The following is a 26,305-nucleotide window of genomic DNA, read 5'->3' on the forward strand; positions in this document are numbered from 1 at the left end:
CGTAATTCAACTCAGTGGGCATTTCGTACCTCTTCGTCCATATAATTATTTGTGAAAAGCAGCGAATGTGTGTGGCACCCCTGTGCGGCGTGATTTCCAGCTTCTCGTATATCTATATCTGCTACTCGGGAATTTTCCGGCCAAGAGGCAGATCAAATCCTGACCAAGAGAACAAGAAGAACGCAATCCGCATCATCCCAGCAAGTCTGTCGCGGCATTGTTTTGTCAAATGTTTATCAATACGCGAACAAAACGTCACCAAGACTTCGTTCGAGGTTGTTTTTTGCCTAAAAGGGACGAAAGGGGTGAAATAGTCACGTGTAAATCATAGTCACATGATAAATTACTAAGCGTCACACCAAGAGTCTGTTGGCCAAGGAAGCCAAGTTCGCGGCTATTACAATAGGCGCCGCTTATATGCTTGGCATGTAGCTAATTTTAGCGTGAGGCCAATAATGAATGATGGCAGGTACAAAAGGTGGCCCACGCGATATCGTTTACGCAGTGCCGCTGTCAAGCACCCAATCCTTCGTTGGGCTTGACGTTCGCGGGTCCCAATTTATATAATAAGTGCTGGCAGCGAGGTAGCAGTAGTAAGAGTGCATTTCATCATCTGGCTCTTCTATATAACCAACGGCTTCAAGCCGTCCTGTAGCCAAGTTGGCTGAGTACTGTAATGCAGTAGCCGGAACCACTACCTGCGACTGCTAGTTGACAACATTTGTAACAGTAGCCATATTTTAAGCCAAATTCAGCCGAATTTTGCTACTACTCAGTACAAGAAGAGCTCGACGGTGCCGATCAACTGTTGCCCTGCCCTGGCTCTGTTCTCCTTCAGGGTATAATAGTCTCTTTGCCTGTGACCTGGCACCCCTACTCCTCTGATTGTTCCGATGATTGCGGCTCTTTAATCTGTCATCTCGGCTCGTCTTCGATCGGTTGGCATAGCTCTGGTGGAACGAAGAGTGGTAATATAATTTCGGCTTTGATTTTGTCCGGTAATTTGATCCGAACCGAAATACCCCATCCGGGGCCGCAAAATGGCGCAGGGAGAGAGGCCAGTTCCCATCCTAACGTTATACCAGCGGCTACCACGGACTGAACACCTCGCAGATCGATTTTCGAGGTTCCGGAAACACCAGCTTGAGTTCTGCAGACACCCGTAGAATCATTTATCTCATTGGTGCCACCAACGTCGAATTTGGCAGTCCCTCGATCAGGGGGCTTGTTTGTGAATATTTCGAATGAACACTGGGGACACGCAGGCTTAACGGCTTGGGCTCATCTGGGTTAAACATCTCAATCTCATCAAATTCCGCGTGTCTAGAGCGATTTATATGTTTCAGCTGCGGCACCATATTCTAAATATGTTTATACAGCCGTATTCGATGAGGCTTGGTCAACTGAGTGGACATACAGGCTCTGGATACGATCTTTATATCGATTACAGAACCTGGTCACCCAATTCTTGCCAACAGGCTCTTTGGCGAGCTTGTCAGCGAGGTTTCGAATGATTTGAGGCGTAGGAGCACGGCCTTCTTTTGCAAGCTTCTCTATATGCTGTAAAAGATCCTCTTCTTGTGTACCTGGTAGCTTCTTCCGATGAATAGACGTAGCTTCAGCTCTAGACACTGTAGCACCTTTAAACCGCCGTGACAACGTTACTCGGTTGACTCCATATCTTTTTGCAGTCTCAGAGAAATTAGGAACCTCTTGCGACTTCAAATCTTCAATCGCGGCCTCCATTGCTGCTTTGGGTGCTGTTTTGTAGGTGTTCGTAGATAGTGAATTGTGGGAGCTTGGAGTTTTTGTGTTGTGTTGTTATGTTCGTTTAGTGGTGATGATCGTTGATTTAATATTGGTTACGCACGTTACCCCAGTAACTACTCCGTAGGGAGGGCGTCATTTAATCCTCGTATTTGATTCCATACACTCCGTAATCCGTAGATGCTAGGATTTGACAGGATCATATTCTGAGTAATACTTTCATCAGCTCCCAATGCAAGGGAGCGTACGGAATGGACCCGTTAATTCAAATGTTAAGCCTCATATTATGAGCTTATGTAGTTAGATGCATTAAATGTATGTACCATTGATTGCCTGTGTCATAAGCACAAGCGGAGTGAAAGGGATGTACCACAATATCGAGCGAACATGCCTAGCGATGAGCATTTATCTCCTCATGGGATAATAATATCAGAGGAATGCCCACGGAATAATTCCCAAAGCGCGTTCAACAAAATCGAGGCAGTGGTAAAACCTTCCCAAGGCGAACACTACAAGCCGGTGAAGCTCTATAGTGGCTGATAGAAACAAAACGTTTGCTAACTGCCAGAGATCGCACACAGCAGCAGTGAGGGCGATGGATAGTGAAGAGTTTATCGGATCTTCGCAACAAGACTAATTGGCAAGTCATTGTGAGGACATGACAATTTAAAGTAGTGCGGTAGAGTTTTTTGTGGTAGCATTAAATTAGCACACATAAGGTTGAAAGTATGGGATTAGAGTTAATCGTTCTTTCTAGATTGCGGCTGACGCGCCGAGGACGTTGGTATTTCGCTTTCATCCTGGCCCTCGTCCTCGTCATCATCGTCATCCAGAGGTACATCCATGACTCGCTGTCCAGCCGTTTCAAGTATTCGGCAACTCCAAGCACGGACACCTTTATAGACACCCTGTTTTGACCCGTGTTAGTAGCTGGGCGGCGTACCATGTACCAATGAGTGGAGGGCGCGAGATATGTACATACCCATAGAAATGTAGCTACACCAATAGCAAGCACTATCCAGCTCACCGATGCAGCCCTGCTCCTCCCTGTGTTAGCTGATCTCCGACCTGACCCGCCGAGGAGTCCGGAGTTGCGCAGATTCCACCACTGCCACGGCGATGCAGCGAGCACCACTTTCAAAAAGGAGAGCACCCCAAGCGATGCAAGTCCCTTCATAAGATGTTCAAACCAGGTCGAACTCGTATCCTCTAACGGCAACCTCTCCGTACCATCGTCCCATAAGTCACCGGTAATGGTATCAAGAGGATCTAGGTACAAATTGATAATTGGGTCCGCCACGAACCCAAGCAAAAATATGGTGAAAAGCAGGATTCCTGCAGTGAGCGTCAACTGGGCAACTCGGCTGTTGATCCACTTTGCCCATGTCATTCGTTCCAGCCTATATTCAAACCCGCAGGTCGGACACTGCCAGTAGTTGCGTCTCCCGTATGCGGGGTCAGCATTCCTCCAAAGCCTCAGACACCCCTCATGTACGTATCTTGACGAGCCTTTGCACTTGCAGGGCCGAAGGAGACGTCCCAGCTCGGGGTCCGAGGACTCGTATGTCACTCGGATTTTTGATTGTAGGAAGCTTGGGAAGCTATCTGACGGCAGATGCGTGGTGGGTGGTACGCTCTCGAGGCATATCCTGCACGTCCGATTGGGATATGTCTTGGGTTCCGGCGCAGGCTGCCCATTTGTCTCCGCATGCTCAGGCTCTGCAGTGGCCGTATCACTTTCTGGTCGAAAATTGGCGGTACTAGCAGCTTCTGGCCATTGCCATGATGGAGTCGAGTCCATGGTCCCTAGAGAATATTATAATTGTGTGTATTATGTAGTGGCAATAGAGAAATCAGGCACGCTTTTCAGCCAGCTTCAACATGCACATCCGTTGTCAGCTGTCCAGTCAGGGAACGTAACATCGTCTACCGGTCCTGGAGTCAGCGCGAAGAGCAACAAGCAGCCTGCTCGTTCGTCTTTTATATCCAAGCGGTTGAAGCTTCGACGTCGTTGAAAAAGAACGAAAATAAATAATAATAAAAAAACAAAAAAACAGAAAGCTGGCCAGATCGCCCGAAAGAGCAAGTTTAGCCGTGCGGCTAATCTTGCCATTTATGGAGCCGCGTCAACATCTGCCTTGGGATCTCAAAGACGAGCAAGACGAAGAAACAAGCAAGACGACGCAGCACAGCTTGGAGACGACAGCAGCAGACTCCGCGCGTTACTGACAGACCGTGCCTTTCGCATTTCAAGCTCGCCGTCTCGATTCCGTCCTTTGGCCATGGCTGACCGTTACTCGTTCTCGCTGACAACCTTCTCCCCCAGGTACGTACTGTACTGCCCAAGTTACTGCGGCCTGATATTGTGGATGTGAGCTTGAAGCTGACCTCTTGATGCAGTGGGAAACTAGTTCAGATTGGTATGGCAGCTGAGCCTCGACCAGCAAGATACAGTATCAAGCTAATTTGCCTCCAGAATATGCTCTAAACGCTGTCAACCAAGGTGTAACTGCCCTTGGAATTAAAGGTAAGCTGAGCTACACGAGATATCCTTATCCCCATATCGAACCGATTGCTGATGCTGCCATATTCTTAGCCACAAATGGAGTAGTCCTAGCTACAGAGAAGAAGTCAACGAGCCCTCTTGTCGATCCCCCCTCGCTCTCCAAAGTCTCCCTGATCACCCCGGATATTGGCATGGTCTACTCTGGCATGGGCCCAGACTACCGCGTGCTCGTCGACAAGGCCCGCAAGACCTCTCACACAAACTACAAGCGCATCTACAACGAGTATCCGCCTACCAGAATACTTGTACAAGACGTCGCCCGAGTTGTACAGGAAGCTACCCAGTCCGGCGGTGTCCGGCCCTATGGTGTTAGCTTGCTCATTGCTGGGTGGGATGACGGTATTGAACCCGAAACTGCGGAAGCCAAGGAGGGAGAGACAGAAGCTGAGAAGAAAAAGGCTTCCGGGAAGACGGGAGGTATTTTGAAGGGCGGACCAAGCTTGTACCAGGTCGACCCCAGTGGAAGTTATTTCCCGTGGAAGGCCACAGCCATTGGAAAGAGCTCTACTAGTGCAAAGACCTTCCTTGAAAAGAGATATACCGAAGGTCTAGAGCTGGAAGACGCCGTGCACATCGCTCTCTTGACGCTGAAGGAGACGATCGAAGGTGAAATGAACGGTGATACCATTGAAATCGGTGGGTTCAACCAAAACTCTCTTCTGTCATCAAACCACCGTCAGCTAACCCATGTATATAGGCATTGTCGGTCCTCCGGCACACCATCTGCTCGGATACGAGGGCATTGAGGGAGCCCGGGGTCCTCGGTTCAGAAAGCTCAGTAAGGAGGAGATCGAAGACTACCTGACCAATCTATGATAGACCTACATTTACCATAAATTATCATCAGTAATGAAAGCTTCTGAGCCATGGTGAAATCCTTCTATGTGTCCGCTCCCTATTTAGTTTCTTTCATGCCGACGGCCATTTGTATATTTATGCATGCAAGGCGGGGTTTCGTGCCCATGCATGGCTAAAAAGCGCCGGAGAATTCCATCCCCCTCCAGTCTTTAAGCTCGTTCGTCCTGGCAGGCGAGAATATTCCTCTTCATCACGGCGTCGCTGTGTTTTGCTACCCTGGTGTGTTTATCTCTGATATCTCTCTCCCTTAGCTACACACCAAGAAGTCGCCCCAAGACCCACCAGGCACATCTTTTTGATTTTGACCACAGCCGCCAAATCAATACTTCACGACAACGCTGCGTGGCCGCCGCGAAGCTGGAGCTTCCTGGCGAGATGCCCGCCCTGGAGGAGTATAAACAGGGTAGAAAACGGCCTCGGTCAACTTCTGGCTCAGGCGGGATGTCTCAAGGTGAAGCAGCGCATGAAGAAAGTCCGAAAGACCAGGAGGCTGCTCCAGCTATGGTGAAATCAAGAACATATCAGATCGAGATGCTGAAGGAGAGCCTTAAACAGAATATAATAGTTGCGGTTAGTTCTATGCATTCATTCGTGTCTGTGTATGATTGCTGATATCGTAACAAGATGGACACTGGAAGTGGGAAGACCCAAATGTCAGTGAATTATATACACCGGCCGTCATGCTAACATACGGTCAACTGAGTAACCAAGCTTCTTCTAATATAACTTGTTATTTATGCAGTGCCATTCTTCGCATCAGACACGAACTGGAAAGGTGTTCTAATGACAAGGTGTGAATCCTCCCAAACAACCAAGCCAAAGGACGCACAATACTGACTGGTGTATAGCTTGTCTGGTTTCTGGCCCCAAAGGTCCCCCTTGCTGAGCAACAGTATAGGGCTATTTCCAGTCAGCTCCCTGCCTTTCAGACAAAGATCCTGACTGGAGCGGATAACCTGGAACGTTGGTCTACACAGAAGATATGGGATGCGTTTCTGCTAAATACCAGGATTGTCGTCTCAACACCCCAGGTCCTTCTAGATGCCCTGTCAAATGGGTTTATTACCCTACAACGAATAGCATTGCTCATTTTTGATGAAGGTATTTGAATTATATTACCTTGCTAAGGTACTCTCTGGTTGCTAATTTCTCTATATGTAGCACACCATTGTGTCAAGTCCTCCCCTGAAAATAGGATTATGCAAAATTTCTATCATGCACGGAAGGACCAGCTCAGTGAGACGAACGATCTCCCGTATATCCTCGGCCTTACTGCCAGTCCCACGTCCAGTTTAATAGAAAATGCCCTGAGGTGAGTATTTAGCTGATCATACTTAGTTAGAGACATCAGTTAACGGCTGGCTAACGGAAAGTAGACAGCTAGAACAAAATCTTCATGCTTGCTGTAAAACACCCACGATTCACCGTGAGGATATGATGCAATTTGTGCATATACCAGAGCTACGAAAAGTTTCGTATCAGAATGACTCGATAATACCTTTGAATATGGAACTCAAATTCCTATCCATGTTAAACGATATAGATACGAAGTACGATCCTTTTTTCCAAAGATATCAAGGGAAAACAGACCGCAAAAGCTTAGAAAGATTCAGCCTTGTCGCTGCTAGGAAAACACCCTGTTTCGTTCAGTTGAAGCGATGCTGCCGCCGAATCAGCCATATGTTTGGTGAACTTGGGCAATGGGCTTCGTCGACGTATATTTCTGAGGTATACAGACGGGCTCGCGAGAAGGAGACAAAGCTTCTAGACCAGAACTGGTCTGAGTGGGATCGGGATGACACCTCCTTTATATGCAATGCATTGAAGCCCGTGGTTGAAATTATGGGTGAGAGATGCTGGAACGCGCCTCCTGATGTAATTTCAGAGAAGGTCGAACATTTGGTACACATCCTGTCGTCAGAACTCACAGGTGCATCAAGAGGCATAATTTTCGTTGAACAGAGAGCAACGGCCGTTATGCTCACTCATCTGATTTCCCATCACCCCAGGCTAACGCACGTAAACTCGGATTATTTTCTAGGGAACTCTGCTTTTGCTGCCAGGAAATCAGATATAACCGAGCTCAGCAAAGCCGGAGACATGAAAGATTCCATAGATGATTTGAGATCTGGCAAAAAGAACTTACTTATTGCTACTTCTGTTCTTGAAGAAGGCATAGATGTTTCCGCATGCGACCTCGTTGTCTGCTTTGATCCTCCGAAACAGCTACGGTCCTTTGTCCAAAGACGGGGTAGAGCAAGAAAGGCAAGCTCAAAATTTGTTATCTTCTATGCTGAAGATGATACCACAACGAAAAAGGACTGGGAAGCCATGGAAGATATTATGAAAGAAAAGTACTCGAGCAACAAGGCATTTATAGACAGCCTCTTGGAACAGGAAGATGAAGAGGAAGTTGAATATGAAAGCTTTAGAATAGAATCGACCGGGTATGATACCATCCCTCGCTTACCTTCTTGGGATTCTTTGCTGATAATTTCTGTTTATTCCGGCAGAGCTTTGTTAACCCTTGAGAACGCTCCTTCGCATCTCTCCCACTTTTGCTCAACATTGCCCTGTGAATTCACAGACACCCAGCCTGACTTCATCATTTCGAAGGTAGGCATTAAAGATTTGTTAACCGCTAAAGTACTTCTCCCCACAGTTCTGGATCATCAGTTTCGTGACTTTGAAGGAATTGAAGCATGGAAGAAGGAGAAGATGGCCAAAAGAGATGCTGCATTTCAAGCATATTTGCAACTTTATAAGGCCGGCCTAGTTAACGACCACTTGATGCCGGAACATTGCCGTGCCACTGACGAAGAAACAGCACATGTTGAAAAACACTCCAGCATGACAACATGCTCCGAGGTGTTTACCCCCTGGAAAATGGTTGCTGATCGGTGGCAAACTACCGATACCTTCTATCAGAGCAGTGTTGTCATAGGCTCAGGCACAGAGGAGTTACCGAGAATGCTACTAATTCTACCAATACATCTTCCGTGCGGTTTTACTCTCAACCTATTCTGGAATGAGGAGAGCACTCTCTCGGTATCAGTTTCACCGGAGGAATTGTCCATCTCCGACGAAGATATTGTCTCGAGTCCTCTAGCTACACGTATTCTTTTATCTTCTGTGTTCCCAACTAGGATGAATGGAGATTCCCATGATTTCTCTTGCATATTTGTCCCTGATCTTGACGAGGAACAAGGAGATCTTGAAGCATGGTGCAATAATGTCATCAAGACTATTTCGGGAGACAAAATTGAAAGCTGCGCTCAAGGCTCAATTGAAAAGTTTGGCCTTGCAAGGAGGACCGATATCAATGCTAGAGCATGGACAGTAGAAAAAGTTTTATGGATGAAACCCGTCAGGGCAGCAAGTGACAATGAATCCGCAGAGGACGAAGAGGACGAGGAAGAGATACTGCACCTCGAAGGAGAAAAGTGGCCGAAGCGAACAGACTTTTTACACCCAGTTGCCAATATTTCTGACTCTAAATTGCATCACACTTCAAGGAATTGTATTCCTGCTCGACAAAGCTCTATATCCATGTTACCTATGGGGTTCACTAAATTTGCCCTCTTCATCCCATCCCTGATACACAGTATTGGACGCTTCTTGCTGGCTGAGGATCTATCTAACACCATACTGTCTTCTATTGGATTCAAAGATATAAAGCTAGTGTTAACAGCAATTACTGCTACCTCAGCAAGGGAGAATACGAATTACCAACGCCTGGAATTCCTTGGAGACAGTGCATTGAAACTACACGCATCTATGCAGCTTCTGGCCGACCATCCAATCTGGCACGAAGGCATATTGTCGAAAAAGAAGGACTCTATCGTATCCAATTCTCGGCTCTGGAAGGCTGCAGTTGACACAGGGCTAGACAGGTTCATCCTTACAACATGCTTCACCGGCGCGAAATGGCGGCCGCTATACAACTCTACATACAGGCACAATGTGGGGACAGCCCGCAGGGAACAAACCAGAGAGCTGTCTACCAAAACCCTTGCAGATGTTGTCGAATCTTTAATTGGGGCAGCCATCGTTGATGGGGGAGAAAACAAAGTGTTACGTTGCCTGGAGCTATTTTTACCAGAGATCAACTGGCTACCATCCGGCGAGCGGGTAGAAATTCTTTACGACTCCGCACCAGACTTTAGCGATGATTTCCCTCGCGATATCCTGTCGAAGATCGAACCCCTGATCGATTACTCGTTTACCAAGAGGGCACTCCTGGCCGCCTCCTTGTCGCACCCCAGCAATCTAATTAGTGGAATGACGTATCAGAGGCTCGAGTTCCTCGGGGATTCGATTTTAGATAACGTGGTTACGAGGGCGTTGTTCCGCTGTGACAAAGAGATTCCTCATCAAGACATGCACCTGATACGCACTGCATTGGTCAACGCTGACTTCCTTGCTTTCCTCTGCATGAAAACATCCACGGACGAGCGGCGAGAAGATGTCTGCGCGTCTCCAACAGGGAATGTTAAGGTCACCTCGTCTACCCGCCGGGTGTCCCTGTGGCAGTATATGGCTCATTCGGCGAGTTTGGATATTCTCGAGACCCAACAGGCTATGGCCTGTACGTTTGAGAAATTGCGTGATGAGATAGATGACGCTTTGCGGTCGGGCACCAGATACCCCTGGACATTACTTTCGACACTCAATGCACCCAAGTTCTTCTCGGATATTGTCGAGAGTATCCTGGGAGCGATATTCATTGACTCACGCGGCTCGATAATGGCATGTCATAAGTTTCTTGCACGCATTGGTCTGATGGGCTATCTCAGTCGTGTTTTAGAGGACGATGGCATTGACTTTATGCACCCGAAACAACGTCTCGGCATAGTCGCTCAGTCCCTCAGTGTGAAATACATTGTGTCAGACGTTCATGTGAAACCGGGAGTTACACAGTGGAAGTGTCAGGTCCTGGTTGGAGACCAGGAGATATCTCGAGTTGAAGATGGAGTGAGCCAAAATCAGGTCAGAGCAAAAGCAGCAGATCTTGCTCTTGATAAACTACGCATGAAGAATTAACGACGCTATGATGTGACGATTATATCTTTTTGGATTTATTGATGTTGGATTGTCTGAGTCTTTGGGTTGACAGAGTCACAAACATTGGAAAGATAGAAACATTTGGAAAGGATAAATCATGAGAGTATTAGCCATTATTTATTAAAATTCTAGAATCAAGTCAAACTATACTAACTATGTACAGTTCTATTCTGGATCGCAGGCCTTGAAAACATTAATGCCGCTCCATAGAGATACGTATATACATCCCAAATCAACTTCATGCTTTGCAGAGATGCTTATCATCAGTCTCATACCAGGCCTCACTACCAACAGCGGTGCGACCCCAGAGCATGTTTGAAGAGTCGTACTTCTGCTTAATGCTGAGGAGTTTCTGGTATGAGGACCCATAGAAGGTCCGCTGCCAGTCTGGTTCGTTGAAATCTCCTTCGTTCAGATAACAACTACCTCCCGGGGTGATGTTCTTGATAATGGGGACAATCTGCTCTGTCATTGCACGCTGGTTTGCCTGGGCAGCGTTCCAATCATTGTGATTATAGGGGCTATTAAGAGACATCAGTAAGTTTGGTCAATATTCATGGAAGAAAGGCAGACATACGTTAAGAGAATGATGTGCATGGCTGCGTCCCGCCATGCAGGGTTGACGGAGTTGTCCGCGAAGTCGGTCTTCTTGGAGGCATCTAGGTTGAGACCAGAGATGAAGGGTCCCTTGCTAACGATTGCTCGCATGGCAGAGACAAACTGGTTGAGTCCATCATCCGTTGAAACGAGGGACTTGGGGATAAGTCTGCCGCCGGTGTGGGTTTCGGTGAGGGACTTGAATGGAGTCGTTGCTTGAAAGGCATCGTGGTAAGATGCATAGTCGACATTGGAGTATACTATATATCACCTGGTTAGCCGGGAACACACATGGGGAGGAGGGATGATATTGCAATGACATACGGAATGGAATAGCATTGTCTCTCAGCTTCTGGAGGAAAGGCTGAAGGATGGTATCGATGGCGTCCTTGGTCGAGCCAGGAATCATCACAGGGGCAACCTTGAAACCCAGCGGCGTGAGAATCCAGACGGTGGATCCACCGGCCTCGACAATAGCTGGCATGCAGGTGAGGAAGATCTTGAAGAGATCAAAGTATAGATCTGGGTTGATGCCGGTGCTGGAGTAAGCGAGAGTCGCTGCGGCTGTCTTGAGCTCCGGGAAGGTCTTGACGGTCATAGATCGAACAATGCCGTATGTTCCTCCACCGCCGCCGGACAGGGCCCAGTATAGATCTTGGTTCTGGGACGGAGATGCAACGACAAGGTCTCCATTGGGTGTAACAACCTCCCACTCGAGAACGTGGTCCGCAGCCATACCGTACTTGGTGGTGAGCAGACTGTGACCACCTCCCTGAGTATATCCACCAGCAATACCAACGGACGGACAAGCACCTCCCACAACAACGACATTGTTCTGGCTAGCAACCTCATACACCTCCTGGCCAAGGACACCGGCACCAATCTTCATGGCCGGGCCGGTGTAGGCGCCAGATTGGTAGTTCATGGGAGTAACATCCTTGATCCCCTGAGTCCAGATAGCCAGGGCACCTGCGCCAGTAGACTTCCCAAAGAAATCATGGCCAGTGTTACGCACGACGAGACGCAGATTTCTGTCTTTGGCGAAGGCAATGGTTTTCTGGAAGTCATCTGTGCTAGTAGCGGCGACGGCGTACTGGACATATGTGCCCGTAACACACTGGGTGTTTGCCGATAGGAACGGATCGCAGCTTGCATTGGCGAAGAAGGGGGACATAATAGACGACGAGCTGGTGAAATGGGTTGCTGGATCGTTCCATTTGCTCTTGAGAGCAGTACAGGCCGTCGGGTCGAGGGGGCCAAAGGAGCTATCGTGACATGGACTGCCGATTGGGACGGTAGCCACCAGCTTTCCGCCGATGGTGCTGTTGAATGCATCCCACTGCTTCTGCTTGGGCCAGCAGGGCTCTCCGGGGTAACATCGACATTGAGGCTTCGCATCGACGGGAGCGGTGGATGTAGTGGATGTATCTTGTCTTCTATGAAGTGCGCTGGGAGCAGCGGTGACAGCGGTCACTGCCGCAAAAAGGGCGAGGAGGCCAGCGAGACGGGCCATGCTGATGTATTCTGGATAGTTATCCGCCTGCTCTCTGCGGCTCATCCAAGCCTACTTATATATACTCCGTATACTCCGTCCTACCCAAGTCGGACGGATATCTCCTTGAGCCGGGAGAGGCTTCTCCACAGCGGCCTTTGACCAGGGGCAAGTGGTAGGAAGATTTTCGCCTCCCCTGAAGGTCTGGCTGGTGAAGTTGATCCGATAGGCTTGATCTGTCGAAGACAAGATATTCCGTGCATCTATCGTCTATTTTTTTGATCCCGGGAGCAAAAAGTGAACCCCTGACTCGCTTGCTCGCAAGGCCTGGAGGCGCGAGTCGGAGAAGACTCCATGTCTGGCTTGGTGTCGATGCTCTGCTGGAAGTCAATCTCAGGGAAATGACGGAGTTCTCTCGATTCCGGTATGATCGAGCTCGTATAGCAAAGGCTTGTGGTTGTTCCAGTCATTGCTTTTTCCCGTGTAAGTCATTTAGTTAAATAGACGCCATTCCGACCGGACGGAGAAGAAGTATAGTGCATGCCGTTTGAGGTTATCTTGTCCGGACCTCGAGTGCTTCTCCGTTGGTGCACCAAGGCAAGTTGATGCCATGCATGCATGCTGCTGGCTGCTGGGTGATATCTCTAACCCCTTTTTTCCTCCCTGCCCAGCCCTTGTCAGTGCAATAGTTAACTGCACTTCCAGTGCATCAAACCATCGTTGAACCGCTATTTTCAGCCTTCCTTGGCCCTGGAGAGTTGCCATCGCGGCTGTCTGAGATGCTCCGAGTCTTAATCTCCCGAAGATGGTGGAGTATCAGAACGTTTACCCCTGAACCACAGCTTCGAGAACCGACCCAACGAAATAACTAGTCGAGAACAGTAGAACCCACCGTGGAGGGCGCGTGTATGGAGATATATGATTATTATTAGCCGATGGTTACGCATCCACAGGACATCTCCGAGCTCGTCCTTTTACTATGGCATTGATATCCGGCAGGTGTAGCCATCAGAGTAACCAACTAATACTACCGTACACTCAACCCTCGGTATAATTACGAGCTAATATTAGATATAGATTGAACACTGGGAAACCCATGGATATTAACTAACGAACTAACTAGCCAATATTCCGTACACGAACCATTTTACGTACATCTGCTTTACTCCGTTTCCGTCGCCTCCGGGTACTCTCGTTGCCACTCTGCTTTTGAAAGACACCGGCCACTCCTCTGGAGGAAGCTAGTGATTTTGGCATCGAGATCTGGGCAGTTACGTACAAGTGGTTGTTAGCCTATCCCCTACTGTCATGATCTCCCTGGCCCTGCCGGGAGTAATGATCCTTAATCTCATGGACCAGTATCAGATCGTCTGGTATTCTAATGCCTATCTATACTCAGTATACCCAGTGAATCGCCAACGAGATGAAAAAGTTAACTAGTCAGGTCTGCTGCGTTCTGACTGACCTGCATCGAGTGTGTATATACACACTGAACTCCCTCTGAGGCTGTCGACAGTCTGCCGCACCTTTAAAGTATTAGACCGCATCGAAGCCCCGTTTGGCGCTATATTTGTCACAGTTGACATGAATCAGTCTATATATACATGTTTATATCAGTTGTATCGAGAGTTTAGTGTTCTCATGCTGATGAGCGGCTAGGTTGAGTGCATTTTGCCGAACCATACCCCCAGTATGTGAGTAGATCGAATAGCCCGGGAGGCCGTCGAGGGCCAGGATAGGCGCGCAAGCCAACAACACGACCGTTGTTTATGTGAAATAGCCCCTTTGGTATTACACTATAGAATTTCATGAACCTCGGCTGTGTAAATATGTACTTATATGCCATGGAATACTTGCGGAAACTGGCTAAGGGAGAAATTACTATGACTGTAAGAGCTAACACTAAGCTTAACTAGTTATCTATGTAGATAACATATTTAACTAAAGTAATAGAGTAATCATATTCCGATAACTGGTTAGTTGATTGTTTAACTGGTTATTTAGGTGGCTGATTGTTTGCATTGCATATCCTGATATTTTCGAGGATGCCAGCTAACCGACACTGTAAAGATAGGAACAAATTTACCCGAGGACCCAGTACTTGTCCACGGGTATAAAGACCATTATTCCCTAACTACTACTGAGGGAACCTATGTCAGTTGAGTGAAAACTCTTGTGTGGGATGGTGAGTCCCCTTTGATGACGAGCTACTAGTTAGTTATTTATCTTGCTGGAGAGTCAAACTATTATTTTTTTTGCTGAAGAAGGATTATGTGTGAAGACCCTCCGGATAGGAAGTTAAGGGTTGGTTATTTCATCAAACGTCTGTCGAATATAGCTGCCAAATATGCAGCTTTCTTAAATGCCACAACATCTACATAGCATTCCCTACTTTGAAGAATATACATGTTTACCAGCTCTAGGCATAGTTACAGTCAGCCTCTGGCTGGAGAATCGGGATCTACCGACGACTTTTCCACCAGTCACCGACGCAAACGACCAAGGAAAGTTGATAAGCCTAATCTTCCCGGTTTTTACTTGGGCTCAAGGCCATAACAGCCCATGCAGAAGAGCCAGAAGCCGTACACTTGGTCCTAGGGCCAGTTCATCCAAAGGGGACACGCTCATCCTGTAGATGAAGTCGGAGATATCAACCAAGCCAGTCCTCAGCGAACAGCTGGTCAGCCCAGGGAGGAGGTATGGTAGTAGCCCCTCTGGATTGACAGCACGGCAACCAAAATTGCCTACCAGTAGCATCACCGTCACCAGATACTTGCAGACATAACCGCAGCATACAAGCCATTAACCGCAATGTCATGGCTCCGGTTAAGCACGACAGCATCAAACGGTTGGCTGCCCGTTTATCAAAAAAAAAAAAAAACCGCCATTTCATCCCCGCAACTCATGCAGATGCGAGTGGGACACCGACGTGGCTAGCTCTGACTTGCCGCAAGCCACACAAAGGTTGAAGAGAAAAAAAATAATAGTCAATTGGCCTGGGATTGCCCGGGTTCGATTTATTTTCCTTTTATTCTTTGCGTCTTTGGCTTCTTTTTATGCAGCGGTTTGTGCCCAAATTTGATGGAGATGTGAGTGCGATTCCACACCCTTCGATTTGATCCTTGTCGGAGAAGAGAGGGACAAAAAGGGTCGCCCAATTCCGTGGGAGGGGCCGGAAGAAGGGAAATTCGGATAGACGAGACGTATTTATTATCATCGTGTTTTCTGTTTTCGGTCCTGGACTCGATATCGCATATACCTGATCGGGTGTTGCAGGAGGGCGTATAAGCTATTCAAAAGTCGACTTTGCTGCCCTTCCAGCGTCTTCTGTTGCATAGTTAGTTAACTGACTATCCTGGCCGTATAATTCGACTTATTCGAGTTCGTCCACTGGCCGGAATCATCGATGCAGTAACTAACTATTGAGCCCTGTCCGTCGTCTTGTTATCGGCCTCTGAACGAGCAAGCAAAGTACACCGACTTTCAGCATGATTGTCTCGGTTTGCCCATCCCAGTCGATGCCTTCTGGCTCCAGCATCGACTCAACAGAACGGAGCCCGCATATCTATACCTCCAGGCCTAAAATCCTCCACCAAAACGACGGCGGCCCTGTCGTCGCCTTGCCCGCTCCTTTCCCTGACCATGACGAGACCCTAGAGCCGTTCGCTCTCAAGTGTATATTCGCTGGAATATTCGAGTGCGATAAATCATTCGAAGACCCCGAGGACTGGAAACTTCACGTCACCGGCCATCTCATGTCACATTCTCCTCCGAGCAAAGTCAGCTGCATAGTATGCAAGCAGGTCTTCTCAAATCCGCAGAACCAGCCTCTTCAGCTACAACTGGAAATGCCGAATCAGCATCACCTTCAACACCAACAACAGCCTGTGGGAGGAGAGGCATGGCAGAACATGCTAGATCATATCCTTGCTGAACATCCACGATGGGGAGCCGGTGGCCAGGTGGAGCCGTGTCCTGACTTTGATCTCATGCGCCATATGTATTGCATGGGTATCATATCCACGGAGCAGTTCAAGCTGCTGCAGCTCACGAGAGAGACACCGCCGCATCTCCCACAGAACGGCTCGGCTGCAGAGCCGTATTTCATCCAGACCAGCTCACGACGGGAGCGTAGACAGAGACGACCACGCCTTTCAAATGCCGGCTCGAGGTCGAAGATCCATCTATGACTACTCTAGCTTTCTTCTTCTTTCTTTTCGATCTGCCGTTCCCATGTCCTTCATAGTTAGCCTGCATTTGCATACCCCATTTTGCGCATTGGATTATTGTTTTATTAGAGAATATTTATCAAATTTGATTCATTTCTTTCATTTCATTTGGTCATTCTGATAACTAGTTATCTGATATTAGCCATGCCTTGGTTTTTGTTTCAAGAACGCTTTCATGTAAATAAACCAATACCAAACACGTGATGAATATAAAACATTAGCTGAAGCTGAAACCGAGAAGATAAATTTGATAGATCAACCGAAAAAAACCCCCCGAGGGAGAAAGGGACATTCCATGCAGGTCTTGCAGTCCTTGCAGGGTAAGCGGTTTCGTTCTTAGCTACCCCCTGATACCCGGCCATTCATAACGATGGGCATTGAAGAAAGACAGCTCTGCCTCCATAAACTGCGTTGGTAGCATTTTGGCTCCTTCATACTTCAGATACTCCAAGCTCGCAGACAAGGAAGGTATATACGCATCAGACTCGGTTCCCTTCAAGACGACCTGTTTCAGGGGATCAAAATTCTTGTTCATGGCATCAGCAACTTCATCCACTAGCTTCATGTTCATTATGTGAGCTCCAGATGTCAAGGCCGGCATCAGCAGGTCTGATATGTACTCTGCCTGGATGATGGAACCAGCCCGCCAGATCTTCAGACAATCCCCTAAATTTGTGTTCCATTTCTCATCCTTGGATCCACGGGCAATAAGCTCGAGTCCTTGACAGAATGAAGCCAGGATGGAAACGTACGCTGCGTCTCGAAGCTGTTCGATGAATGTCGGGACATCATGGATATGCGTGAGCTTCTTCGGCGGTGCAATACCTAGTTTCTGAGCCACTCTGAGTCGTTGTCTCCTGTTCACACTGGAAACTCTGAGAAATTGGCCTGCTGCGATGCTGGGGCAAGAGACGTGCCGGTCTGCAGCTTCCATAACAGACCAATACAATGTGCCAGCAGTGTCATCATCATCTCCGTGCCCTACTACATCAGACATGTTATCGAGCAGGTTGGGCTTGTCGCCCGCTTGTTTCTTGCCGGCGTCCTCCCCAGATGATTTCTTGTTTTCTCGACAGATACTGGCCCCTATCTGGATGAGGAACGTATTCCTCAAGGGCCCTTCAGTGTTCCAGTTCTCAAATATATCACCGATTTCATCGTATGATTTGCCCAGGCCATAGTGCAGCAGCGCCCAGGCCTCGCATATGGTGGACAGCATCCCATTCTCAATTGCGTTGTGAACCATCTTGACATAGTGGCCTGCACCCCTGGTTCCGACATTCGCCACGCAAGATTCACCGGTTCGAGCGTCCTGCGCTGCAAACTCTTTCAACAGGGGCATCACAACCCGAATGGCATCAGAGTCGCCTCCAAGCGCTAGGCTAGGTCCACGCCTGATCGAGTGATTACCCCCTGACACCCCCATCCCAATCCAACTAACTCCCTGCTTCTCCACCTCTTCCTGTCTTCGTTCGGTGTTTCGATAGTTTTCATTGCCCCCGTCGAGTATGATGTCTCCATCTTCAAGATCATCCATCATTGAGGCCAGGACACAATCAGCCGGCCAGCCATGGGTGATTGAGAATATGAAGGGTCGACGACCCCGTCCGTCCTGATCGATTGCTACGTCAACGCTTTTAACGAACTCATGGATGTCGCGGAATGGTCGTATGTTCTCCTGCACTCCCCTTTCTCCTTCGACTTTGTTCATCACCTTTTCAACATTCTCAGCGTTTGCATCCCAGAGTGATACCTTGATACCCCTCTCAGCAAAGCCAAACGCCATCGTGGCCCCCATGTTTCCCGCTCCAACGATGCCGATACACTTGAATATTTGCTTCGACGGAGACATGTTGACGGTATTCCTTATCGTCGAAGTAGCGAGAGAGTCTTATACTGTATTGTCAGTATATAGTCTTATAGACGTGCTAGACAGCCATACCGGTAAAGAATCACCATATAATGCAATTCATGGAAGACGGGACCCCTCCCAGATATCTAGAGGCGAGATATCCAGTTGCCATCAGCTTGTGTAGAGACATGATTGGAAGGAAAAGGGTTATGACGACATACCTCAGCCCCCGAAACTCTCTTGCCTCACGATCTATAAGATTCACAAGCAAACTCGGGCTTACCAGTGTAAGAAATCCAATTGATCCTAATAAATAGACCATCTATATACGTCGCAAGAAGTGTGTATCAAGATAATAGAGGAGATCGCTTCGCTAAAAAGGCACATTAAGCACAATATGTCAGGGAATAGGAATCAAAAAGGAAAGTTGGTACATCAAGTAACAAACACCAGTCCTGAAGGTTCAGAATAAACAAGAAAATTAAGGGAAGATCATGTAGCTTTCGGGTGCCGAATCCGTTTACTTCTCGGCGGGATTGTTTACACTGGTTCCCTCGCTTGGAGGAATACCTTGGAGGTCTTTTGATGCTGCACCGCCCTTTCGCATAGGAGGAAACCAGAATCCCGGATGGAAGATGGTGAACGTGGCAGCACCCAAAGCAATCATCCTAGAGGCGCGTCAGCGATGAATTGAGAGTATGTTCATGAGCTACGTCAGTCTTACATTCCATCAAGCAGCAGGAAGTCCTTCTCGTTTCGCATAAGGGGGTTTCCCCAGCCGCCAGCCATCTCAGGCAGACTATATAGCCGTCTAGTAAGTATTTATGGCTTGGAAGACGATACATTGAGTACTTACCGGTAGATGCATCGAATCAGGATCACAATATAGGCAAAGGCATCCGCAGCACAGAAGATCCAGAAGGACCTACGTGCTGCAGCTCCATGGGATGAACCACTGGAGGAAAAACCTTTTCCACTTCGGTATGCCCGGATGAAGAATTCAAGGGCAAGCAGCCCGCAAACTGACATGGTAGCTACCTGGAAGGCAATACCAGCAATGATGATACCATTGCCGACGTTCAAGAGCTTGAAATTTTTCTTCGTTGCTGCGGCAGCAACACCACCACCAGCCGACTGTAGTATGAGGGAGCCGATATCACACAAAATGAACACCCAGGTGTATAGCTTTGGCTTGATACGGGAATGCTCTGGGCCAACGAAGAGTACGATATGTTTAATCGTCAGGTAAACGCCGGCGGCCAGGAAGGTTGGGGCCAGGATGAGGCAGACGATTTGGATTTGAAAGGCATCTTTCGACCAAGGATTCTTGTTCATGAGCAAACGCCCACCGTAACCGACCGCTTCGAGGGCACATGCCATGAACAACGCTATCAGGAAGGACCAGGTGCGGGTGAAGATTCCAAGACCTAGCTGGGCGAGAGCTAGAAAGGCGAAGAATGCGGTCAGGAAGGCATTTGACCCAAGCTGGGGATAGTAGCCGTAGGTAGTGGCCTCGACGGGGCACGCTGGCCCAACCTCTGTACAGGTAGCAAAGCTCGGTGGTGCCATTATTGTTTAATTTATTTGATCTGATTTTCTTCCGTCTGATATTGAGCAGCTTTTGATAGCGAAGGGTATTATTATATCGAGCCTTCGTCCGCCGTTATGACATAAAGTAGGAGGAAAGGAACCAGCGGAGCCAAAAAAGGAACAAGGAACAAATGAGAAGGACATCGCCTGTGATAAGTATGAAGCCGATGAATCATGCATAATTTTTGCATCATTCATTAAAGGCTCGGCAAGGACGAGGGCAAGGGAGGGCTTGATATCAAATCGTTCTCGCTTCCCTGCGCTCGTTCTCGCTCTCGTTTTCTCTCTAGGTGCCCCAAACCCTGGGTGGGCTCCACGGGGTCGACCATGTCTCCCGTAAACCCGTACATTTTCAGGCATGTTATGTACGAACCAGACGGTAGATTTAGAAAAATAAGCAATAGCTAGGCCCCAGAGAAGCGTCGGCAGCCTGTAAGCGAGGTTCGTAGCGTGTTTAATGGGTGATCGCATCTTGCAGGCCTCAGAGCTGGATGGTGGATTATCCGGGCCTTCCGCCGGCATCATTGGCCAGCGCTCCCGGGAAGCCTTATCCCAACCACGCTACGGTGAACGTAGACAGGCCAACGGACACTGAGCGACCTGTCATTCTGGGACATGCCGGCAGGTAATGGCTGTTATTAATGCGGCGGGACTGCTGGTCAAAACATGGCGCCCCGGAGATCGCACAAGAAGTCGCGGAATGGATGCGACCAGTGCAAGCAGAGACGAGTAAAGGTAGGGTTGGTGTCCGAGCCAGCAGAGCTTTTTCGTTCGTTTTGCCCTTGCACCGCATGCTTCCTCCTTCCATCCTATTAGTTATGGGTCGTCTTAAGACGTGGGATCGATGCTGTTGACATCGATACTAATGTCGATGGCACTGTATATCTCTGCTCTTAGTCGTTGACCAAGCTTGATCAGCCAGGCATTGCTGCCTATGCACTGACCAGATCGCAATATATGAAGATTTCATGTCCCTATCCACACCACCCCCATCGGCTGCTAAGTTGTCTGGCCCCATGCTTATTCTTGTTTCTCTCCTGCTTGTCTAGTGCGACGAACGTGGTCCTCCTTGCACCAACTGTCAGAATCGAGAGATAAACTGTGTTTACTCTTTGGCGGCGGCCCGCAGAGTCAAAGCAGCCTCAACGACGTCCGCGGAAGCTTCACCAATACAATCATCTCTATCACCAAATGCACCCTCCGTCCCGAGCAGCACCCATTATCACAATGGACAGACCGAGCCAAGTCCAGGCCCACCAGCACCTGTAGCACCACCTATTCTCCCTCTCCCTCCAGCCGTCCGTTTGCTCGAGTTCGAATTGGCCCACAAATACACTACCGACTCCTATAAAAGCCTCTGTGGCGTTCCCGAGGACAAATACGCATGGCAGGTCCATATTCCCCGCTTGGCGATATCCAGCCATTTTTTGATGGATGGAATATTGGGGTTGGCAGCCCTGCATATAGCATCAGGTGCTAAACATCCATCTGAGGTTGTTTCATACTTTGATGCAGCCATCCGATACCATACCCTTGCCTCGTCACCCTTCCGCGAGGCCCTAAACAACATCACACCGGCCAACTGTGAAGCAGTCTTTGCTTTTGCTGTTATCACAACAGTCTTCACTTTTTCATCGACCCAGATAGCACCAGGCCGCAGGGAGAGCGGGACTGTACTAGAAGATGTGATAGCAATATTTGAGCTATTGCAGGGTGTCAAAGGCATTTTCTCTGTCAGTCACGGCTGGTTAGAAATAAGCTGGTTCTCATCAAGCATCAGGATAGAATCTGAAGATGTCCCGGTAAACAATGAGCCAGGCACCGAAATGGCCTTCCGAAGGTTAATGGCCTTTACGGACGAGACAATGGCGTCTGCCAGTACCGAAGATTATAACGTTATCAAACGGCTAGTACAGAAACTTGAGCTATGTTTCTCAATATTCCGTGATAAGCAAGATCAAAGTCTAGTGTTATCATGGCTGAGCATGTTGGATAAAAATACTGTGTGCGAAGCCCGACGTGGAAATCCTTTGGTCTTGCTACTCTTTATGCATTGGGCAGTTCTCATGCATCTGATGGAACCTCGTACCTGGTGGGCTAAGGGTCTAGGAGCTGGGCTACTTGCCGAATTGTTAACTCGATTCCCGTCTGACCCCCGACTCGATGAAATGACTCGGTGGCCTCGAGAGAAGGTAAATCTCCGCCCAATCAAAGTTTTGCAATAAAAGAAACCTTTGGGATAGGCTTCACCGGCGCCAGAGAGATATGTCGATGAAAAAACTAACCATGTGTTAGCTGGTGCATCAGGAACAGGATCGTTTTTCTCCCCTTCATATGTGATTGATTTTCTCAAAATGATGTAACATGATGGCACCACTGCCTCTGTTATACTTTTATTTTCCTCACTTGTATATTTTAGTTCAGCTGATAATGAACTTTTGCCCTTGAGAATTTGAATTCTGTCATAAAAGCTTCAATTGGAGAGTTCCTGAAATGAGGACCTAGTGCGTAAGTTTAAAATTCGAGAATTAAAGATAATGATTTACTCGCTTACCGTCAGGAATGCATTGGAGCCACAGAGGTGCATGGAAGGGACCAAATTCACACAGTAGTTAGTGGAATAATCCTGCATTCCTGTGTCTCATTGCAACATACATATCATTCCACATCCCTGAGTTATAATAAACATGGGCCATTTCGAAAATTCCACTCTCTTTTTTTCAGTTTTGTCAGGAAAAAATATATTTAAAATAAAGAGACGTGTTCTAGCTGCCAAGAACAAGGGGGCCGTCGGACAAACGGGTATGATACTTAAAAAGTCATAGCAAGAGCCTGTCGAGTCCGGAAAGTATCCCGGAAGTATGGAGTACCAGGGCTGAGTTTCCCGGGTACGAAACCTGGCCCAGCTGCCTGTCAGGTCAAAAAATGAGAAAAGCTTTGAAACTCGTCATCCCTCGTGGTCGTCTGGATGCCTGTGTAGAGGAAATACAATTTCCGTCTGACACTCATGGACAAATCCAACTATAATAAGAGAATTGCCCGGAGGTCAATGCACGCCTCTTTGGGTCATCTAAACTGCCCTTTCTTCGTGTGTAATCAAGTCCTCATCTATTCGGTATGTGGGAGGAGGAGGGGGGATGAGATGATTCTGGGTATTATGCGGCTCTCCTGTTGATGTTGATATTGTTCTGTTTGTAGATCCTGGCCGCTAATTTTTCCGAAAGAGCAGTAAATGTCCCTGTGTCAGTTCAGACTATAGCCCAGATGAGAACTCAGCTTTTCCCGCCGGTCTATAGCACATTTAGCCAGAAAACGAGATCTCATCGCGTTTACGGGTGTTGTTCATGTCATGTTGACGTTGATTTACTTGGGCTGTCGTTGAAAGTAAGTATCACGTGATGAGCTTTGTTCGAGTTTATTTCCACTTCTTGTTGTTTTTGGCCGAAAGCAAATGGAGCATCACAACTAACCGCTCCATACATCCTGCCTTACAGTCTATTGATGATGCAAAAAAACTGGCAAAATTCCTGAATACTAGAAACGAAACATGAAAATATTCATTAAGTTCTATATCATCATGGTGGCGAAGACGACATCAATCTATAACATTTCTCGAACCTCCCCAGAAGCCTGAAAAGCCTGTCTTTATACAAGGATATCCGGTCGTCTAGCTTGGCCATGGGCGGCAGTGACCATCGGTACCCTCATTGTTCTAATGAAACTCGTTAGTGGGGACTGACAATCCTGTTTGCCAATACTGGATAACTACTCACAACAACGCAGCGGCAGTAATTGGCGCCGCAGTCTCGGTTGGTATTGCAAGGGCGGTCGACAGGACACTGGGACGCATATACAGGTTAGTGGGGAATAAATCTGGCCGTTGATGAGGCGAGTGTGAATTACCTCTGCAGCGAGAGCATTGCTATCTCTAGCGCCGAGGGTTGCTGCAAACCCAGTGGCAGCGAGCATCATGCTGATGATCAAGTAGAGCTTCATAATTGCTTAGTCTTCCGAAGTGGGATTGTTGGAATGTTTGTATTTTTGTGCTGGAAGATATGAAGAACACAAGCAGGAAAAGGCGCTTTTATATACCTCTCTGCCGCCCCCTCCAGAGCCTGGAGAGGATCAAACAGAAGTGTAGTTACAGCGAAGAGTAGGATCCAGCCACCTGTCACCCTCTTGGTTTGATACAATTGCTATTCTAAGGCACCAAGCAACGCTATGTGCATTGAATAGTTTACCCCAGATGCGCTGGCAGGCAAAACACCTCCATGGAGGATCCGAAGCCTGAGACATTCTGGTCGAGGCTTGTTTGGTTTCTGGCGGTTCGACCAAGCCACAAAGATCGACATGCTGTGGAGGATCGTTGTGGTTGGGCCATAAACCAGTAGTACTACTCGGTTTATTTCAGCTCGATCCGATGTCTTATCGCTGGCGTCTTCTGCGCGAAGCTAAGCCTAGTCTACAGAGTAGTTATGAGGATCAATCCGGGGGCTGAAGGAATATTTGCGCCCATTAGTGGTCGCATATTCTATTAATATTATTTTTGATAGACGCACCATCTACGGAGTAGTAATCATGACTCTAGAAATACTAGACGGTTTCACAAACCCCATGCCACTTTCCCCGACTTCGGGCAGCCCTTTCACTGCTGCCATCAGCCATAGGCATCTCGCACTACCTGGGCAGTGAGTCCTCGCTTTCCAGCGTCTAACTCTCTCCTCTTCGTGACTCTTCCCTCTTTAGGCCCGGAAGAATGAATCATCACGTGATATATTTTAGGAAAAAGTAAATCCGATGTATTATACAAACAGGACAAACATGCCCAAAAGCGTAAGCTGCCCGATCGGGAAGTGCTTCATTTTCGATCTTCGACGTTGACAAAATCGACGATTCAACTTCGGCTTCTTCGTCTTTTCGCTCGCAGTTAGAATCCTTTAGTGGCTGTTTATTCCCGCTGCTACTAGCGAAGCACGATGCCCAGGATCGGCTGCTGCATATGATCCCGACACCGAGCGAGTTTTACCGCAGAGACACAACCCCCGCGACCTGCATATCTACATCTTACCCACACCCCGAAGCGCACCACAACGAACCCTCAGATAGGCATGATGGAGAATTTCCCGACGTTAGAACAGGCCGCGCGTGGACGACAGGGTGACCCTATGCGCCATCCTCAAGGTGGACGTCACCACCGGCCCAGTCCACCAAGTAATCAACAGCAGCAACAACAACCGCAGCAGCAGCAACAGCAGCAACCTCAGATCCCACCAGCTTCCGCCATACCACTTCTAGAGCCCCAAGGCCCTCCTCAGCTACCTCCCCAGCTCTTCACGACTGCGGCACAGCTATTGGACCTGACAGACAGTGAGATCCCTACCTTTCTGCGTTGATAGTGGGGGAAGCTTGTGTGTGAATTTGCGGTATATCTGGAATGAGGAAGTGAGGTGTATGACTTTGTTGCTGATCGATATTTGATGTCTGGTGTATAGAGAAGCTAGTTTTGGTTCTGCGTGATGGCCGCAAACTAATTGGTGTATTACGAAGCTGGGACCAGTTTGGTATGTTATGAGATCTCGCTTACTTGCGTCAATCGAAGAATACAAGGGCTAATGGCTGTCTAGCCAACATTGTGCTGCAGGATACAGTTGAACGACTCTACGCTGAGAATTTATATGCCGATATCCCACGGGGAGTGTTCCTGGTCAGAGGAGAGAACGTATTACTTCTTGGAGAGATTGTACGTCAACGTCGTTTTAAAGTTTACACATTTTCCAATAACTAATCATTGTGTCTCAATATAGGACCTTGATAAAGACGATGACATCCCGGAACCTTACCGACAGGCACCTGCATCCGAGGTTCTTAAACTAAAGAAGCAGGCCGAAGAGCAGCGGAAGCGCAAAGATAGGAAACGAAGCTCACACCTACAGGCCCTCGGGTTTGAACCTGAGCACAGCGGAGAGATTCTCTTCTGATTCGACTTCGTCGAATCGAGCATAGTCTACACGAATAGTGATACTTTGTTAAGGACCAAGCTAAATACCGCTATGGGGCATACAAACTATTGATATGTCAACATCAGCTATACCAGCTACTACCGGGGAACCGCCTGTACAGACTTGTCTGCTAAAGGGACCGCCCCTTTCTATCTAAATAGTGCTTTGAAGATGGATTATGCCAGGCCATGCAGAATATTGTGAAATGCATCTCCTGTGCAAAGAGTCTGCTTATATTTCACTCAATAACAGACCACCTTTCTCTTGTTACAAGTCTACCTATCTATCTAA

General features: G+C 48.0%; 12 protein-coding genes across 12 annotated transcripts; 5 read left to right on the plus strand and 7 right to left on the minus strand.

The window, feature by feature from the left end:
- Positions 1 to 915: 915 nt before the first annotated feature.
- MGYG_02482 (hypothetical protein) lies at positions 916 to 1,746 on the minus strand (the record flags this gene model as incomplete). Its single annotated transcript, XM_003174906.1, has 3 exons — positions 916 to 1,150; positions 1,195 to 1,323; positions 1,418 to 1,746. The coding sequence occupies 3 exons, from the start codon at positions 1,744 to 1,746 to the stop codon at positions 916 to 918; spliced, it is 693 nt and encodes a 230-aa protein (XP_003174954.1).
- A 761-nt stretch (positions 1,747 to 2,507) lies between these two features.
- MGYG_02483 (RING finger domain-containing protein) lies at positions 2,508 to 3,568 on the minus strand (the record flags this gene model as incomplete). The annotated part of the gene is made up of 2 exons (XM_003174907.1): positions 2,508 to 2,675; positions 2,750 to 3,568. The coding sequence occupies 2 exons, from the start codon at positions 3,566 to 3,568 to the stop codon at positions 2,508 to 2,510; spliced, it is 987 nt and encodes a 328-aa protein (XP_003174955.1).
- A 481-nt stretch (positions 3,569 to 4,049) lies between these two features.
- MGYG_02484 (proteasome component Y7) lies at positions 4,050 to 5,149 on the plus strand (the record flags this gene model as incomplete). The annotated part of the gene is made up of 5 exons (XM_003174908.1): positions 4,050 to 4,093; positions 4,168 to 4,187; positions 4,244 to 4,294; positions 4,364 to 4,969; positions 5,031 to 5,149. The coding sequence occupies 5 exons, from the start codon at positions 4,050 to 4,052 to the stop codon at positions 5,147 to 5,149; spliced, it is 840 nt and encodes a 279-aa protein (XP_003174956.1).
- A 417-nt stretch (positions 5,150 to 5,566) lies between these two features.
- Positions 5,567 to 10,234, plus strand: MGYG_02485 (hypothetical protein; the record flags this gene model as incomplete). Its single annotated transcript, XM_003174909.1, has 7 exons — positions 5,567 to 5,761; positions 5,816 to 5,844; positions 5,934 to 5,982; positions 6,040 to 6,292; positions 6,353 to 6,503; positions 6,568 to 7,638; positions 7,705 to 10,234. The coding sequence occupies 7 exons, from the start codon at positions 5,567 to 5,569 to the stop codon at positions 10,232 to 10,234; spliced, it is 4,278 nt and encodes a 1,425-aa protein (XP_003174957.1).
- A 259-nt stretch (positions 10,235 to 10,493) lies between these two features.
- On the minus strand, positions 10,494 to 12,365 carry MGYG_02486 (6-hydroxy-D-nicotine oxidase; the record flags this gene model as incomplete). Its single annotated transcript, XM_003174910.1, has 3 exons — positions 10,494 to 10,776; positions 10,833 to 11,112; positions 11,177 to 12,365. The coding sequence occupies 3 exons, from the start codon at positions 12,363 to 12,365 to the stop codon at positions 10,494 to 10,496; spliced, it is 1,752 nt and encodes a 583-aa protein (XP_003174958.1).
- Positions 12,366 to 13,506: 1,141 nt separating this feature from the next.
- MGYG_02487 (hypothetical protein) lies at positions 13,507 to 14,190 on the minus strand (the record flags this gene model as incomplete). The annotated part of the gene is made up of 4 exons (XM_003174911.1): positions 13,507 to 13,607; positions 13,649 to 13,729; positions 13,810 to 13,908; positions 14,025 to 14,190. The coding sequence occupies 4 exons, from the start codon at positions 14,188 to 14,190 to the stop codon at positions 13,507 to 13,509; spliced, it is 447 nt and encodes a 148-aa protein (XP_003174959.1).
- Positions 14,191 to 15,832: 1,642 nt separating this feature from the next.
- Positions 15,833 to 16,534, plus strand: MGYG_02488 (hypothetical protein; the record flags this gene model as incomplete). The annotated part of the gene is made up of 1 exon (XM_003174912.1): positions 15,833 to 16,534. One exon carries the CDS (start codon positions 15,833 to 15,835, stop codon positions 16,532 to 16,534), a length of 702 nt encoding a protein of 233 aa, XP_003174960.1.
- Positions 16,535 to 16,913: 379 nt separating this feature from the next.
- MGYG_02489 (hypothetical protein) lies at positions 16,914 to 18,359 on the minus strand (the record flags this gene model as incomplete). Its single annotated transcript, XM_003174913.1, has 1 exon — positions 16,914 to 18,359. The coding sequence occupies one exon, from the start codon at positions 18,357 to 18,359 to the stop codon at positions 16,914 to 16,916; it is 1,446 nt and encodes a 481-aa protein (XP_003174961.1).
- Positions 18,360 to 18,945: 586 nt separating this feature from the next.
- MGYG_02490 (hypothetical protein) lies at positions 18,946 to 19,994 on the minus strand (the record flags this gene model as incomplete). The annotated part of the gene is made up of 3 exons (XM_003174914.1): positions 18,946 to 19,093; positions 19,150 to 19,224; positions 19,282 to 19,994. The coding sequence occupies 3 exons, from the start codon at positions 19,992 to 19,994 to the stop codon at positions 18,946 to 18,948; spliced, it is 936 nt and encodes a 311-aa protein (XP_003174962.1).
- Positions 19,995 to 20,681: 687 nt separating this feature from the next.
- MGYG_02491 (hypothetical protein) lies at positions 20,682 to 22,240 on the plus strand (the record flags this gene model as incomplete). The annotated part of the gene is made up of 2 exons (XM_003174915.1): positions 20,682 to 20,750; positions 21,065 to 22,240. 2 exons carry the CDS (start codon positions 20,682 to 20,684, stop codon positions 22,238 to 22,240), a joined length of 1,245 nt encoding a protein of 414 aa, XP_003174963.1.
- A 1,442-nt stretch (positions 22,241 to 23,682) lies between these two features.
- Positions 23,683 to 24,011, minus strand: MGYG_02492 (hypothetical protein; the record flags this gene model as incomplete). Its single annotated transcript, XM_003174916.1, has 3 exons — positions 23,683 to 23,727; positions 23,789 to 23,854; positions 23,919 to 24,011. The coding sequence occupies 3 exons, from the start codon at positions 24,009 to 24,011 to the stop codon at positions 23,683 to 23,685; spliced, it is 204 nt and encodes a 67-aa protein (XP_003174964.1).
- A 1,115-nt stretch (positions 24,012 to 25,126) lies between these two features.
- MGYG_02493 (hypothetical protein) lies at positions 25,127 to 25,993 on the plus strand (the record flags this gene model as incomplete). The annotated part of the gene is made up of 4 exons (XM_003174917.1): positions 25,127 to 25,382; positions 25,508 to 25,576; positions 25,640 to 25,755; positions 25,820 to 25,993. The coding sequence occupies 4 exons, from the start codon at positions 25,127 to 25,129 to the stop codon at positions 25,991 to 25,993; spliced, it is 615 nt and encodes a 204-aa protein (XP_003174965.1).
- Positions 25,994 to 26,305: the final 312 nt, after the last annotated feature.

This window comes from Nannizzia gypsea, genomic scaffold, assembly GCF_000150975.2.
Source record: "Nannizzia gypsea CBS 118893 supercont1.2 genomic scaffold, whole genome shotgun sequence".
In the NCBI taxonomy this organism is placed as follows: Eukaryota; Fungi; Ascomycota; class Eurotiomycetes; order Onygenales; family Arthrodermataceae; genus Nannizzia; species Nannizzia gypsea.